Source organism: Podarcis liolepis, assembly GCF_965112155.1.
Source record: "Podarcis liolepis genome assembly, chromosome: 9".
Taxonomy (NCBI): domain Eukaryota; kingdom Metazoa; phylum Chordata; class Lepidosauria; order Squamata; family Lacertidae; genus Podarcis; species Podarcis liolepis.
Genome location: NC_139564.1, coordinates 29014849 through 29031998, shown reverse-complemented (window position 1 = coordinate 29031998; position 17150 = coordinate 29014849). Strand labels below are relative to the sequence as shown.

The window sequence follows — 17150 nt, the reverse complement described above, 5'->3', positions numbered from 1 at the left end:
TGACAGAATAATGTCAGTTGGTAGATACTTTGAAGTCCCAATAAATGTCAGAAATTCACAGCAACAGGCAGGGCTTGCAAATAGCCCTGCATAATGCTTTGATCACCAGTGATCAGCTGGTCAGTGGTGCATCAGGGCTCTTGTGTATTGGTAACTGCATTTCCACCTGTTCCTCAGTGGACAAGTGAGTGCGATTTTGGGGGAAATGCTTTTCAGGTCAAATTAGGATCTGGGCCTAATTAGGCCCACAGACTGGAGTTCCCCACCTCTGATTTAATGCTTCCCCTGCCCCCACACAAACTGTGGATCCTGTAGCACTCCCCTTCCACATCTAAAACTAAGGAAAGGTGAACTGCTCCCTTGGCTACAGAGTTTTAGAAGTCTGAAAGTAGAGTTAATTGTATTTCCATCTTGCGGCAGAGCAGCAATAATTGGATGCTAACTTAATTGCCCACATCTGGAAGCAATTGTTTCTTATTGTAGGTAGAATATAGGTTTTCAGAGGTAGAAACTAATTCTTCTAGCAATAGAAAGAAACTGTTGTTGTTGTTTAGTCGTTTAGTCGTGTCCGACTCTTCGTGACCCCATGGACCAGAGCACACCAGGCACTCCTGTCTTCCTCTGCCTCCCGCAGTTTGGTCAGACTGTACTGTACTGTACAGTAAAGACCCCCTTGCTGTTCTTAATTTTTGTAACAGCTTGCTTGTATTACAGGGTTGCCTATTATTGCAATCATATACAGGTCTACTCAGAAGCCTGACTGAGTTCAATGGGACTAACTCTCAAGTTAGTGTGCATAAGATTGCAGCATAAATTAAAACAAGTGATGTATTGTGGCACCTTAAAGACCAACAATTTACTATGACATATGCTTTAATGGACTCAAGCCCATCAACTATCCTTGAGAATATTTTGATTAAAGGCAGAGTGTAAATCTAAATAAATAAATATTGTAAGCATAAACATCTAGACAATAGTTACTGGGTTGTTTACTGTTTTAACCGTCATTTAACTAATTCAGAGTTTTAAGTGCTATACAGAATGCAGGTAAGTCCTAAGAAGCAGTCCAGTAAGTGGTGTTCCTGTAGAAACTCCATTGAATTAAAGGTCATTTATGTGGAGGCAGTACTTGGGTAGTATATATCAATGCTTTATTCCAAATTGGTTTACAATTTGAATAGGTTGGCAGAAGAAAGTCAGTATTACAGTTAATTCTACATTCATTGTTATATATTGGGGTGATGACCCTTGTAATGAGCAAATTTAACATTTCAAATGGTTGTTTTGCTTACGACTCTCTGGATATGATATACCAAGAAAAAACATGTCAGCTTCTTTTCACAGTCTACCAGTAGCCTGTTAAGAGTACCTGCAGATCCCTGCATAGAATATAATAGTTACCAACAGATGCACTACAGTGGTAAGGCTATCCTTGTCCAGGAATGACTGTAGCTGGGAAACCAGACAAAGCTGGTAAAAGGCGCTCCTAGCCATAGATGACACTTGGGCCTCTAGTGACAAAGATATACATATTCAGGAGTAACCCTCATGTTCCTTCAGAGGGAGTGCAACACCAGCAAGAAAGGATAACTTGCCTATCTCCCAAGCTTGGAAACCCAAAGAACCTCTGTCTTCCCAGGATTCAAGCACAGTTTATTGGTCCTCATCCAGTCCACTATTGCATTCATACATGGATCTACAGCTTTCACAGCCTGTTATAGATGTCATGGAGAAGTAAAGCTGTCTATCATTAGCCTATTGGTGATATCTTGTTCCAAAACTAATGACTTCTCCCAATGGCTTCATATAGCACTGGGAAGAGGAAAATTCCCTGTGGAAGTCCATAGCACAAGTTGCACTCGCCCAGTGCAGAGAACCATGAGAACACAGTGCCTCCGATAAACTATCCCATTGAGTTGCTTCAAGAGGATACTATGGCCAACTGTGTAAAAACCTCTAGGCTCACATTGTCCCTGTCTCTTATGCTAAAGGTAATCTACCAGGGCAACCAAGGTTGCTTCAGCTCTGAACCCAGACTGTAGTGCATCTAGTTAATTAGTCTCATCCAGGAACATTTGCAGTTGCTTTGCAACCACCCTTTGCACCACCTTGGCCAAGAAAGTGGCATTGGTGGCTGGTCTATAGTTATACTCTATTTGAAATGTAATATTAGGAAAGGAACTGCATATAGAAAAGGGTGCTATGCACAGGATCTCCCGCATTCTGGTGTGTGTTTATCTGGTGCTGGATTGCAAACTATGCTAAGGTTTGGCTGTTAACACTGGCAGGAATACTGGATTTAGCCCGCCTGTTCCTTCTGAACAGGTGGTGGATGCTAACAAAGGTCTTTGATTGCTGGCAGATGTACACTACCTAGATAGGAGCCAATTTCAATGCTGCATTTCTTGCTGCTGTGTTTCTACAAAATCGCACCAGGGATCCCTCTATGAGATGAATGTGGGATTGCTCCTTTTGATGTGTGATAGTATCTATCAAGTCTTTTCAAAGAAATGCCTGCTGTGATCAGAAATTCCAGGAGCACTTACCTTAATAAGTGTCAACGGGAAGCTGATTGCTAAATGCATGTAGCAGTGAAGTGTGGTACAAAAGTATGACAAGATTCAAGATCTTTCCTAATACATTCCTAGGGTTATTTGGTGAGGAGCACTGAAATATGCATAGTGCTCAACTGCTGTAGCATACAGGTGCTCATTTAGCCCTTGCAGAGAAGGATGGTTGAGCTTGAGGCTATCTGCTCTTGTATGTGACATTTGAAGCTGCATATGTAATTATTGCATATAGCATACGTCTTTCTTGGATAATGCTCCTTGGGACATTCAAAAGGAGGTATCCATGCCTATTGAACCAAACGTACACAAGTAGCATGTGAAAGTACAAGCAGAAGAAGAAAGGCAAAAGAGTTAAAAGATAATGCTTGCCCCTGCTTGTTGGCATCTGTCTGTCTTGGGAGACAGTGGAGTGCACCTCCAGGGGTAAATTCAAACTGTGTTAGCAGCACCAAAGTGACCTCTCAGGGACACAGGCCTGGGCAGTGTGTATGTGGGTTCTGGGCTGCTCAGAAGACAAGACCCCCACCACAAGGATATATATGTAGTCCAATCCTATGTCTATGACTCACTGTGGAACTATCTCCCTGATAACTGTCCATTTGATTTTCACCCCTGGAGACATTATAAATTGAAATACTGTATACGGTACCTTAGTGGGACTTTCTTCCAAGGAAACCTGCATAAGATTCTGCCTTAGTTGTAAAGCCTCATCCATTAGCTCACAGCGCAGGTGTTATATTTTTCAGGCTACAATCTTCACTTAAGCAGGCCCAATTTCACACACTGGGATTTACTTCTGAGTAGACATGTATAGGATTGTGCTATAAGTCTTGCTATTTATATCTCCTGCTTCTCCTTTTCCATCCTACCTGTATCCTTTTGATTTGATTTGTATAAATAGCATCTTCTTAAATGTTCCAACAAGTTTTAAGTGAGAAATTAAGCATTGCCTGCAATCCTAAATATACTTACTTGAAAGTAAATCTCATTGAACCTAACAGGAGTTGCCACAAATAATTCTATGGCTGTTATGGTCATCATTGTTTTGAATGCAGGAGGGAAATGTTGGAAACTGGAAATGCAATGAAGAGATTTTTTTATAATACCTGACAAATGATGTTGGAAGTAAGTTGCTGGCATCTAAGGTATTACACAAGATGACCGAGAATAAAATGATAACCATTCCTGAACTACCAGATGCACATCCATGGCAAAATTAATGTTTTATCGGGTTGATGGAATAGTTAAAGAAAATACTATTTTCACCTGGCTCCAGCACCTTTGATTTTCTGAGCTAATAAAAAATCTAGTTACAGGTAGGTAGCCGTGTTGGTCTGCTGTAGTTGAAACAAAATTCCTTCCAGTAGCACCTTAGAGACCAACTAAGTTTGTTATTGGTGTGCATGCACACGAAAGCTCATACCAATAACATACCTAGTTGGTCTCTAAGGTGCTACTGGAAGGAATTTAATAAAAAAACCCTGTGTTATTCTGCTTCTGGTTTCCTTATTTATTATCACATCTTCCATACTGGTTAGTTACTTACCATTCCATGCTGCAGGAAATATATGCACAATACAGACTGACATAGCAGGATACATGAAAATAAAAGACTAAGTAAAAGTATTGTCATTATTCTGTGAGGTCCAGACCTGTCACTAGACAACAACTTGCACACCAGTAAGAATTTCAGGATGGCCTTCTGCAGGAAAACAGAAATGGGGGAAGAAATATTCACTGTGATCATTGAAAAATGTTCATATGACTGCCAACTGTTGCTGATGACTGTGAAAAACTTTCAATTTAAAGCTGAATCTATATGTTCATATAACTCTTTCATACATATTGATTATAAAGTCAGAATGAGCAGGTGCTTTTTCAAGGAAAAAGAGATAATCAGACAAGTGAAATTGCTTCCATTTATTTAGTGAACTGAATTAAGATACAGCTTATCACCCTGATACAGCAAGGTTGATCTGTTTGCGCAGGAAAGTCAATGAGTTACTGGCACCTACTGCACTATTGATTTTTAAGCTGAATAAATTAGGTTAGGATTCAGAACTTGTCTAGCTCCATGGTTAATGTCTCCTGAAAACTCCTTAATAACAGTTGCCTCAGCACTACTCTTTTCTGTCTCCACATGGGAAATGGGATGGCCTACACGGTCTATTTTAAGTTCCCAGTACAGTATTCAAAAAAGGGGGCTGGATGGCACCCTGCCTTGAAATTGATATTGTTACATGCCAGCCCAATCTCTGAGCGATGCAAGATCACAGGGGTTCCACGCAGGCTTACCCAGGGTCTGTGTTTCCTTTTGGAAATGGGGCACAGCTGAGACTTTATTGATCAAACTATCCATTCATGTTTTACGATCAAACCATTAAGCTGTTCATTAATTGAGCATGTTTTCATTTAGGTAGGCTTAGCTGATATGTTTTGTTGTCCTTGGGCTCTGGTTAAGAAACCATGTTTACTTGTATCATCTATTGTGTTTGTGCATTCCCTGACTTACAGCTCTCAGCAAGAGCTAGTTTTGCTGGAGAGCCACCTGGAGGAGAGAAAGGTAGGTTGTGCAGGTCAGCATCGGGAACAGAGAATATATAAAGGAATATATAAAGGAAGGGAAGTAGGATGCAAGAGGCTTCACAGTCCCTTTCTCACCTTGCCTTAGCTATGTTACTTCCACTGCAGGATCTTAAGAGGCACAGCTTCCTAAAGCGCAAATTACTAGGTGAAAAGGAACAAGTATTAACACCAGCAAGAGGTTTAGCTCCAGGGGGAGCAAAAACAATGCCACACCTGAAGAAGTGTTGTAATAATAATAATAATAATAATAATAATAATAATAATGTGTTTATATCCCACCCATCTGGCTCGGTTTCCCCAGCCACTCTGGGTGGCTCCCAATAGAATATTAAAAACATGATAAATACATCAAACATTAAAAACTTCCCTAAACAGGGCTGCCTTCAGATGTTTTAGAAAAGCCAGACAGTTGTTTATTTCCTTGACATCTGATGGGAGGGCATTCCATAGGGCGGGCACCACTACCGAGAAGGCCCTCGGCCGGTTATCTGAATATCGCAGGTGAAAACGCGCACACAGCTGAAGCCAAGTCTGCAGATGCATTTTGATGACCTGAAACATAAAACATATATGAATACAATATATACGTGCCTTAGTTCTAGACAGTGGTGTTTGGTGCCCCTTGGGAATAGTGGTGCAGAAAGCAGGGTTGTCAGTGGTAGGTGGAGCTAACAGCAGGAACAGCCAGAATCAATGACAAGCAAAGCTAACTCATTCTAGTTTTATCCCAATCCATCATCCTGCCGATCAACTCAGACTAAGGAGGAGGAAGCTGACAGCCAAGGCCACCCACTGGACTGGTTGCAAGTAAGCAGGCAGGGGCTGGTGAGGGCAGCCTGAGGTTGATGGGGCATTGCCCCATTTGAACTAATACATCAGCCTCTGACATGATTGGGGGCTTTCCAGGGACACCTAATAGGCCACTGGGCGAAACAGGATTCTGAACTATTGGCCTGATCCTTCTAATGTTCTTACAATGCAGAGTTCAGCAGCACACACATTGTGTTGCTGAGTCATGCAACAGTGTGGCGTAATAAGAGTGCTGGACTATGACTTGGGAGACCAGGGTCCAACTCCTCATTCAGCCATGAAGCTCACTGGGTGACTTTGGGTGAGTCACTGACTTTCAGCTTAATTTACATCACAGGGTTGTTGCGAGGATAAAATGGGGAGGGGAGAACCATGTACTCCAACTGGAACTCCTTGGAAGAATGTGTGGTATATAAATATAATAAATCTTTGTCATCATCGTCAAATTAGCACCAGAGTGATGGACTCCTGGACCTCAGATCCCTGCCATGCTAATGCTGTAGGCACAGATGTCAGTGATCCAGAGAATATGTGCTGCTGAGCAGTGGCGTAGCGTGGGGGGTGCAGGGGGGGCCGGCCGCACCGGGCGCAACATCTGGGGGTTAGGGTTAGGGGGCGCAAATTACTTGCCTTGCCCCGGGTGCTGACAACCCACGCTACGCCACTGCTGCTGAGCATATGGGACCCCTGCATGATGTTTAAATCTGGCCTTACCCTTTGTGGTGAAAGTGTCCTATGTTACATTTTTTAAATTGTGCATTCATTTTCATTTGTTTGCAGAGGAGATAGACAACCTTGCATCAGGTGTTATCACACACTTTCCAGTTACTGCTCTAACCTAGAGACTGCTAGACGTTAGGCTATCCCTATCCAGATAGGGGCACAGCTGGGCCACCAGCTGAAGCTGATGGAAGCCACTCCGTGCCACTGAGGCCACCTGAGGGGTTCAAGTGACAGCAAAGCTTGCAGAAGTACTCCCCCTGCTGCGTACCTGCTCCTTCAGAGGGAGAGCAACCTTCCATCCATCAGCTGTAGGGAACCACCCACAAACAGTTCCTCAGTCTTATCTGGATTGAGCTTCATTTTGTTGGCCAAGAACGCATCCAAAGCCTGAGGAACCTGCCTCTTAACCACTCTAATTGTGAGTACCAAACGGTGGTCAAAAGATGCACTATCACATACATTTCCTTGGAAGCAAGTGACCCCCATTGTGCTTAGCGGGGGCTTCCTCGTTAAATCAAACAGGACCATGGACATAGCCAGGATTTATTGGCGGTGGGGGAGAGAAGGCTTTATGTGAGGGATATGACCCAACTGGTAAGTTTTATGTGAGGGATGTGACCCAATTGGTAAGTTAAAGGTAAAGATGAAGGGACCCCTGACCATTAGGTCCAGTCATGGCCGACTCTAGGGTTGTGGCGCTCATCTTGCTTTATTGGCCGAGGGAGCCGGCATACAGCTTCCGGCCAGCATGACTAAGCTGCTTCTGGCGAACCAGAGCAGCGCATGGAAACACCATTTACCTTCCCGCTGGAGCGGCACCTATTTATCTACCTGCATTTTGACGTGCTTTTGAACTGCTAAGTGGGCAGAAGCTGGGACCAAACAACGGGAGCTCACCCTGTTGCGGGGATTCGAACTGCCGACCTTCTGATCGGCAAGTCCTAGGCTCTGTGGTTTAACCCACAGCGCCACCCGTGTCCCTTAATTGGTAAGTGAGTTAAGTATTATTATTCATTTACTTGATTGGGGGGCACCTGCTGCCGCCGCCCCCCCCCCGACTACGCCCATGATCAGCGCTGGGCTGCAAGATTCCCAAAAGGTCATGAAAAGTGTGCTGACTGATTTCAAGGACGCACACCCAGTTCCTTCCCTTGCAGTGCTATGCAACACGAGCTCTGCAGCTGTATATGTTGGGATGACTTTTCTCCCCCCCACCCCCCGACGAGTTTATCCGGTGGGCAAAAACTTCTGCGCCACCTTCGACGCAGACCAGGCCAGGGACAACAATGGCGCGATGATTTCTTTTCTCCCTCTAATTGAAACGGCCTCATTCGGAGGCAGAAATCGTCACCCTCCTTTGGCTCTATTAGTTCCCGGGGCGCAGGCCTTTTGTTCCTTTGCACTTCATTCAGGAAACAGCTTCTCCCTCACTCCCTTCCTAGAGGTCGCCCCGCTCCCCTCCCTCCCTCTTCCCCGGGCAGCTCTTCTTCGCGCCACCGTTTTGGAGACTCCAAGATTCCTCTCGCCTCCAAGTCTGATGTTCCTCGTTCGCCTGCTTGCTTTTGCTTCTGCTGTCGGGGCAGCGGTGGAAACCGGCCGCTCTCTCGCTCTCTCCCGGGGGAATTCCCTTCCGAGCAGCCGCCGCTGCCCCCGGACCCAGACCGGATTCTTCTTCGGACGGTCCCGACCTTGCCAAGGGACATGATGTGGCCAGGAGCAGCGGATCGGCAAGGCGACAGCGCTTGCCAGGGCGGCTGAATGTCCCGATCTCGCCACCAAAACACACAAACAAACACAGACACACACGCCGCCTCCCTGGAGTCCGGAGCAGGGCAGTTTGTGACTGATGGGAACCTGTAGGCGACGAGCAGCAGCGGCAGCAGCATGGAGTGGGAATTCAACTTGCTCCTCTACCTGGCGCTTTTCTTCCTCTTGCTCTTCCTGCTCTTCCTGCTGCTCTTCGGGGTCATCAAGCAGCTCAAGAACTCCGTGGCCAGCACGGCGGGCGGCCAGCCCGGGAGACACTCCTTGCGCGAGCCCTGGGGCTTCTTCCGAGAGCAAGCCCTGTGAGGGAGCCCCGCGTCGGGGGGAAAGGGCCGCTGCGCCGCTCCGCCTCTAGGGGGCGCTGCGGAGGACCGCTCAGGCCACGACGCCACCGCCTGGTATCCCCCCCCTCCACCCCACCGGTGGGGAGATTCGGGAGCAAAGATACAGGTGGGTTTCATCTATTTATTTAAATTTTAAAGAAGGACCTAAATGGCAAATGATAGCTCAGTCCGCAGAGCATGGGACTCTTAATCTCAGGGTCGTGGCTTTGAGCTCTAGATTCCTGCCTTGCAGGGGGTTGGACTAGATGACCCTCAGGGTCCCTCCCAACTCCACGGTTCTGTGGTCCTGCGGCTAAGCCTGACTCCCAGCTTGCATCATCCATGCACATTGGCTATACAGTGGCACCTTGGGTTACATACGCTTCAGTTTACAGACTCCGCTAACCCAGAAATAGTACCTCGGGTTAAGAACTTTGCTTCAGGATGAGAACAGAAATTGTGCATTGGCAGCGCAGCAGCAGCAAGAGGCCTCATTAGCTAAATGGTACCTCAGGTTAAGAACAGTTTCAGGTTAAGAACGAATTAAGTTCTTAACCCGAGGTACCACTGTACTGGCAGAGGCTGATGGGAGTTGGAGTCCAGCAATGTCTGCAGTGGGTTACTGACATACAGTGGTACCTCGGGTTACATATGCTCCAGGTTACATACACTTCAGGTTACAGACTCCGCTAACCCAGAAATAGTACCTCAAGTTAAGAACTTTGCTTCAGGATGAGAGCAGCAGCGGGAGGCCCCATTAGTTAAAGTGGTGCTTCAGGTTAAGAACAGTTTCAGGTTAAGAACAGTTTCAGGTTAAGAACAAACCTCCAGAATGAATTAAGTACTTAACCTGAGGAACCACTGTACTGGCATAGGAGCCAACTCCTAGGGGTTGAGGGGGCTTCGCGCCGCAATAAAATATTTGAGGGGGCTGCCCCCCCCGAGTTGATGGGCATTGCCATTCAACTAGTGTGCATGCAGTACACATCGTGTGATCGATTATGTGGGGTGGGGCTTACCTCCCCCCCCATATTTTATTTGAGTTGGCACCCTTGCTGAGCAGTGCTTAGATATGGGGAAGGCTGATCCTTCAGAGGCATGCTACATGCTCTCCCAAGTCAAGTTGTTGGTGGAACCATCGGCCATCATGACAGAACTTGCTTCCTCATGTCAGTTTCCTACCTGTCAAATGGGGCAAGTAGCATCCTACCTAAAAAAGAAAAGTTGCTGCGCAATTTGTTTTTAAAGTTTATCAGCAGCAGTAGAAATCTGTATATCAGTGCTATCTGTATGCCCAGAGCCATTCTTTAGTTACATCATTTAAATTGGCTTTCATAACTTAGCTCTTTTCTGGCGTAGCAAATCTCTTGGCAAAAATAATTCTGAATCAAGTCACAATTTAAGTAAAGTGATTGACCTGACTGAGAAAACTATTTGACATAACAGCTGGGGAAGGGGCGGGGAGGGAAAATTCTGAACAGACTACATAAGTAATGTATGTGAGGTGTTTTAAACACTCAAAAGTAGATTGCATTGACTAAATGTTTCCATTGCTGCATTCTCCAAATCATACTGCTCACCAATTAAAAACCTAACAATTCCTCATCTCTTTTGTTCTGTTTTCCATCCATTCCTAGTTTTAACTGTTTCATTTTTGTGACATCATCTATACATGCAATTCTTCACTGATTTGACTACTTTCTGCGTTGGCTTGGCCCTGAGATGCACTTCATAATAGCGTGGGTCAAAATAGGCTGCTTGCAACATGTTCATCTGTTTTGCTTTCCTGTCACAGCACACATGCCCTCTTATCATTCATTTCCTTAATCCAGTATAGCACGGACGGCTAGCATATGTGATCCTTAGCCAACCCTGAGCTGCAGGTGGCTGCATACAGTGGTCGGGCCTCATGCGCACTCTCATGCGCACCTCTTGCGTGAACATCCACCACACAGAACACACATGAAAGTAGACAGACCCCCTTTGAGCATCATTTCCTCTCCATGAAATGATTAATGTAGTGATGACTGGGGAGGGCCAATTTGTATCCCTATCATCACAGTGGGCTCTGCCCACTCTAGTATCTTTTATATTTCAGTCTTTGATGCTGCCACCGAAACTGATGGGGTCTTGGCAAGAGAAAAGGAAAAAAAATGCTTGGGGGTGGCTAGATCAGATCCCTGACCTGGTGGTTAATCATTCCTGCTGTACAGCTGTGACCTTGCTCATAGCCAAGAGATGAGCACACCACTGCCAAACTTAGAAGAGTTTTCATCAAATATGGAAGCACTCTGCTACACTGCTTTTCTCATTAGAAAAGTTGAAAAGATGTCACTATTAGACATGATTAACTTTGAGCTTGGCTAAAGGGTTCAGCCTCTGAACTTCTTTCCACTTCACTACAGAATCATTATAGCCCACCCACAAAAAGCTGCACCAACACAAATAAGGCCCAAAGAACATCTGATTATTTATTTATTTTTATTTGTATTTCAGAAGTTCTTCATGTCTCTGACTGTTGTTGCTGTGTTTTTTGTTTTGTGGGTGCCCTTGTAAAGAAGCTCAGAACTGCAGAGTCTGTGGATTTGAATCAAGATAATTTTCAGAGGGTGTGTAGGGATTTCTTGCGTCTGTCTGCAGTTTGGAGAGGAGCAGACGTAACAGGTCGGAGGCTAACAGTTGTTTGGGAGAGGAAAAAATTGCATGCATGGTTAAGTGGTTTCATCTGTATGCTGCAAATGGCTCATGACCACTCTTAATCTTTGAAAGTTATGACTGGACTGTTAATCTTGTGTAAGGAAGCTTGTAGGCAAGTTTGGATAATGAGCTCAGTGGCTGCATTCTGACAATCACAATTTGCACCTTGGTAATTTGTAAGTAACTCAGCAGTTCTCATCAAGTGTCAAGCCTTATAGAAGAAATCAGTTACCCAATTCTTCCCAAATTTTCCCTGGATAACTGATGCATCCCACCACAATTTTCAGCACCAGCTCTCAAGAGAGGATTGGTTGACCTATTTCTTCCATAAAGTTTGAGACCTGGTGATGATAGCTGCACCTGGGTTTGGCACGTAATTACCGAGGTGCAAATGTTATCTAGATAACATTGTAAGAAATATCCTGCTTTCCTAATGTGTGATTCCTATCGTTTCAGGGGTCGATTCAATCTGGTCCCTGTGGCAGTATATGTTCTAGGGCAAAATCCTGAAAAAAGCTCAACAACCTTGGTTGGCCCTCATGCACGTTCACTTCATCAAATCTGGCCCTCTTTGAAAAAAGTTTGGGCACTCCTACTACAGTGCACCCAAAACCTGTCTGTTGCATCTAAGGTAACTTAACACATATTTGAGCAGAGATACACTGTTGACCAGTGAACAGGCTCTTAACCTTGAATGTGGAAAACCTGGTTTTCAATGCCAGCTCTGCAATGGATTCACCGACTGGCCTCCAGCAATTCACTGAGAAATCTCTAAAATGGAAAGTGATACCACATCATAGGGTACCTCTTAAAAACATAACAGAGCTTTGTTTGGCTGGACCCAAGCAATCATAAGTAATATAGACAGTTAAATAGGCCCAGGGCTTTTTTTCAACTGGAACTCAGTTCTGGCGTCTCTCAGGTGGGTGCCATTGCCATTCAAAGAGGTGTTCCTGCTGAGTTCCGGCACCTCTTTTTCTAGAAAAATAGCACTGAGTAGGCCAGTAGGCCAATTGTGGACCAGAGGTAAGCCATATGAATGATGCAAATGAAGTATTTAAATCTGAGGGAAACCCCAAATATGTTGCCGTTTCAGACCTTCAAGGCTGCTGACCAGACCTAACTATAGTTCTTTATTGTGGAAATAATGAATCAAAAGATACCTAAAGTATAAGTCGTGACGGTTTATGGCCAGCTAGACCGCAAAATGCAAAATGACTGCCAACCTGAATAGATGCCCCTGTGTCTCTGGGCTTTGCTGGGTAATGGAAGGTTCAGTTGAGTTCACTGTTCAGTTTTAATGCTTTTGCCTAGGAGATGCTATGTGCTGTTATCAGCTGCTAATTACTAGAACAATATTGATCAAATATAGGAAAAAGAGATAAAAACAAAAGGGATAAGGGGGCTTGGCTAACTGACAAATAAATGGAATATGATGACAAGATTTAAAAAAGCATGAGGATTGTTAGGGACTCAGCTAGTTATCAGATCTAATTCCCATTATCTCAAGATAAATTGATTTAATTAATTTAATTTTAGATCATGCCTAAGTTGCCTAGCAGGATCCTGATGGCGCCTCACAGAACAATACTAATATTATAATATCTTATTCAAGGCTTCTTGTTTCTTTTTCACTTTCTGATCATCCACTTCTTGCTACTGGAAACAACAGCAATTGAAGGCATAGCAATTTCAATGAGGGATTTTGCAAACCATTCCCACATGGCTACCTTGGGGCTGGCTGAAAAGGATCCAAGGGATCATACTTGATGTTATATAGTACACATTTTACCTGCCCTATTGTATTTATAGTTGAGGTGGTTAAAGAAATCCAAGTGTATTATAAAGGGTGACAGAGGGATTTCAGTCTTTATTTCTGAAAGCTGAGCTGGAGAACTAGTCAACAGTTCCAGATTAATTATATGTACAGTGGTACCTCGCATTACAGACCCTTCAGGTTACAGACTCCGCTAACCCAGAAATATTACCTCGGGTTAAGAACTTTGCTTCAGGATGAGAACAGAAATCGTGCTTCAGCGGCAGCAGGAGGCCCCATTAGCTAAAGTGGTATCTCAGGTTAAGAACAGTTTCAGGTTAAGAACGGACCTCCAGAATGAATTAAGTTCTTAACCCGAGGTACCACTGTATTTGGGAGACTGAAGTTGCTGATGTTGTGTGGCCCCAGCCGCCTCAATTGCTGTGGCAATGCAGTGCATGTGGGGCTTGTCCACACTTGTGCCATGCCTAGAAAGCACATGACTAAATGGTTGATTTGTGCTTTCTAGACATGAGTTCAAGCGGTTTCCACCTTGCTCTGCTCCTTTCCAAGGGAAAACCTGCTCTTTAGTAATAGATTGGAACAAATGGCAATACGAGTAAATACATGAAGCACTGTTTGCTCTGATTGAGTGCTAAAGAGTGGTTTTCCTTAGGGGGAAAGCAATGGGATAAGGAGTTTGGATTTGATGTCCTGCTTTATCACTACGTGAAGGAGTCTCAAAGCGGCCAACATTCTCCTTTCCCTTCCTCTCCCACAACAAACACTCTGTGAGGTGAGTGGGGCTGAGAGACTTCAAAGAAGTGTGACTAGCCCAAGGTCACCCAGCAGCTGCATGTGGAGGAGCGGAGACGCGAACCCGGTTCCCCAGATTATGAGAGTACCGCTCTTAACCACTACACCACACTAGCTCTCACTGGGATGAGAGGAAGTACGGGTAAGCTCTTGGTCTCTCTATTGAGGGGATTAAATTCATTCTAGCCTGTCAAACATTACTGATTCAGCCCTATAGCAGAGAGAAAGGGAGAGGCATTGGAGGGGGGTATGGTAAGCCCCACCCTGCATAATTGATGACAAGATGATACACATGCACACCATTTGAATGGCAATGCCCATCAACTTTGGGTGGCCATTGCCTCCTCAAATATTTTATTTGGGGAGCACAGGGACCTTGGCCCCTAGGAGTTGGCTCCTATGAAGATGCAAAGTATACTCATTCATTCACCATCTCTCTCTCTCTCTCTCTCTCTCTCTCTCTCTCTCTCACCTGAAGTTTGCAGAGTGACCAACCTGATATGTCTTGTTTACTTTCAGTGTGCTGCTAATCTACAAAAGACATGGTGTCAATGATTTGCTCAGTTGAGATGGACTCTGCTGTGCCACTGGGCATTAGGACAGGAATGCCATATCACTTGTCCTGGAACATAATAAGACTATGCTCTTTGGAGAAAGGCAATCTGGTTGAAAAGGCAGCTGTGCTTGGAGACTGGACAAGTCGTGGAGTCAACCAATAACGGCCATGCAACGTAGCAAAACTGAATGTGTTTTAGTGGTGAACTGCAACCTGCGTTTTAAAATGCCTGTCATGCTCTTTGTCTTTTTCTTATTTGCCAGTCCCCACAAATCTGGTCAGCCCATAAATAGCCTTTCTCCTTGGGAGTGTGTCCATGAAAGTGGCTGAGCGGCAGGCATCGCTTTAGATCGCGACATAAACAAGATTACAAATGCATCATACAGCAGTAACTTGGTATTCATCCATCTCCTCCTACCACCCAACTTCGTTTCTTTTGTTTTGCAAATGAAATTTATACTCTCTTGTGATTTATGTTTTTGGTCTTTCTGGAAACACTGAACTGAAAGGATAATACTTATAACAAGATTAAAGGCTGTTGACCTTCACCACTGATGGTGAAGAAAACAGAAATCCTTATTTAATAATTATTCTAAAAGACCCATTAAGCCAGAACATCAATCATCTACTCTGCAGAGCTTACAATGACTTTAAACTACCATCCTGTAGTGTTTCATATACTCAATCAGGCAGCTTTTGTGTTATTGAATATGCTAGCTGTTTTATGATACTCTATATGTCAAAAGCCCAGCTCCCATCATACTCAAGGATTATCATAAAATCCATCATGGGACTATATAGGCAGAGGAGAGACTAAAGTCTAGTAAGGTAAAGGTAAGGGACCCCTGACCATTAGGTCCAGTAGTGGCCGACTCTGGGGTTGCGGCGCTCATCTCGCTTTATTGGCCGAGGGAGCTGGTGTACAGCTTCCTGGTCATGTGGCCAGCATGACTAAGCCACTTCTGGCGAACCAGAGCAGCGCACGGAAACGCCGTTTACCTTCCTGCCGGAGCGGTACCTATTTATCTACTTGCACTTTGACGTGCTTTCGAATTGCTAGGTTGGCAGGAGCAGGGACCGAGCAACGGGAGTTCACCCCGTCATGGGGATTTGAACTGCCGACCTTCTGACGGGCAAGTCCTAGGCTCTGTGGTTTAACCCACAGTGCCACCCACGTGGGTTAAAGTCTAGTAGCAATACATAATTGACCTGTGTGCCAGGGATACCTGGCATGTGCCCTTCAGATGTAGCTGGACAACTCCTAGTATCCCTGACTATTGGCCATGCTGGCGAGGGCTGATGGCTGCTGGAATAATAATGATGCTGATAACAATGTTATTATTTGTACCCTGCCCACTTGACGGGGTTGCCCCCAGCTTGTGGGGGGTACTACATGGGCTATCTCTTCTGTGTGCCCTTCCCCCCAATAATGACTTTTCTGGTAAAGGGGGCCTGTTTTAGGTGAATATACTGAAATTTTAAGAACACACCTCTGTGCAAAAGCTGGTCAAGGCTATGATTCACATTCCATTAAATTAAGCAGAGAAACTTCCATTGGGTTATAGAGGAGCTGGGAAAGCGTCTTATGAATGTTTGTCTTTTTTGTATTGTTTTTAAAAAATATGTTTGTGCTCTTGATACGAAGTCTTGTGAATTGTCATAACATGTGCCTTCCTGTGAACATGAATAAAAATCCACAGTGATGTCTCTCTGTGTGTATACAGTATATATAAAACAGCCTTAAGTTGCCATCATCTAGTGATTGTGTTTCATGCTCTGTTGTGTCAGCATTCATTGTTAGGCTTAACTGCCTGTTTTGTGATCAGTTTATTACAGTCAATTAATGAGAAAAGCGGTTATCTTTCCCCAAAATTCTTTATTAAGAGCATAAGAAAAGCCATGCTGGATCAGACCAGTGGCTCATCTTCCCAGCATCGTGTTTTCACAGTGGCCAACCAGATGCCAATGGGAGGCCCACAAGCAGTGCCTGAGGACAACAGCACTCACTCCTTATGCAGTTTCCAGCAACTGGCCTCCAACTGTGGAGCTAGACCTAAACCATTGTGGTTAGTAGCCATAGATAGCCTATACCTCCATAAATTTGTCCAGTTATCTTTTAAAGCCATCCAAGTTGATGGCAAGCACTGTGTCTTGTGAGCGCAAATTCCATAGTTTAACTATGCACTGTGTGAAGAACTAGTTTCTTTTATCTTTCCTGAATCTTTCAACATTCAGCTTCGTTGGGTATCCACCTGTTCTAGTGTATGAGCGAGGAAGAAAAGCTTTTCTCTATCCACTGTCTCCTCCCATGTATTATTTTATACACTTCTGCCCTGTCACCTCTTACTTACCTTTTCTCTAAACTAAAAAGTCCCAAATGAGGTAACTTTCCCTCATATGGGAGTTTATCCAGCCTCTTTTGGACCAACAATTGTGTATGGACACAGCCGACTAAACAAGAAAGGATCTCAAGGTCATAGATGTCCATGCAACAAGTGGATGAAAAAGCTTGTGAAAAAGATTAGGGGTCTTTTCCTCAGTAAGCAGTT

At 44.6% G+C, this 17150-nt stretch overlaps 1 protein-coding gene across 2 annotated transcripts; it reads left to right on the top strand.

The window, feature by feature from the left end:
* The first annotated feature begins 7622 nt into the window (after positions 1–7622).
* On the top strand, positions 7623–16355 carry SMIM43 (small integral membrane protein 43). 2 transcript variants are annotated; one of them, XM_083460406.1, is made up of 3 exons: positions 7623–8903; positions 11930–14187; positions 14565–16355. In XM_083460406.1, exon 1 carries the CDS (start codon positions 8574–8576, stop codon positions 8757–8759), a length of 186 nt encoding a protein of 61 aa, XP_083316532.1. In that variant the 5' UTR covers positions 7623–8573; the 3' UTR covers positions 8760–8903; positions 11930–14187; positions 14565–16355. The 2 variants fall into 2 exon arrangements, with proteins under 2 accessions (XP_083316532.1, XP_083316533.1); XM_083460407.1 differs by lacking the exon at positions 11930–14187.
* The last annotated feature ends 795 nt before the right edge of the window (positions 16356–17150 follow it).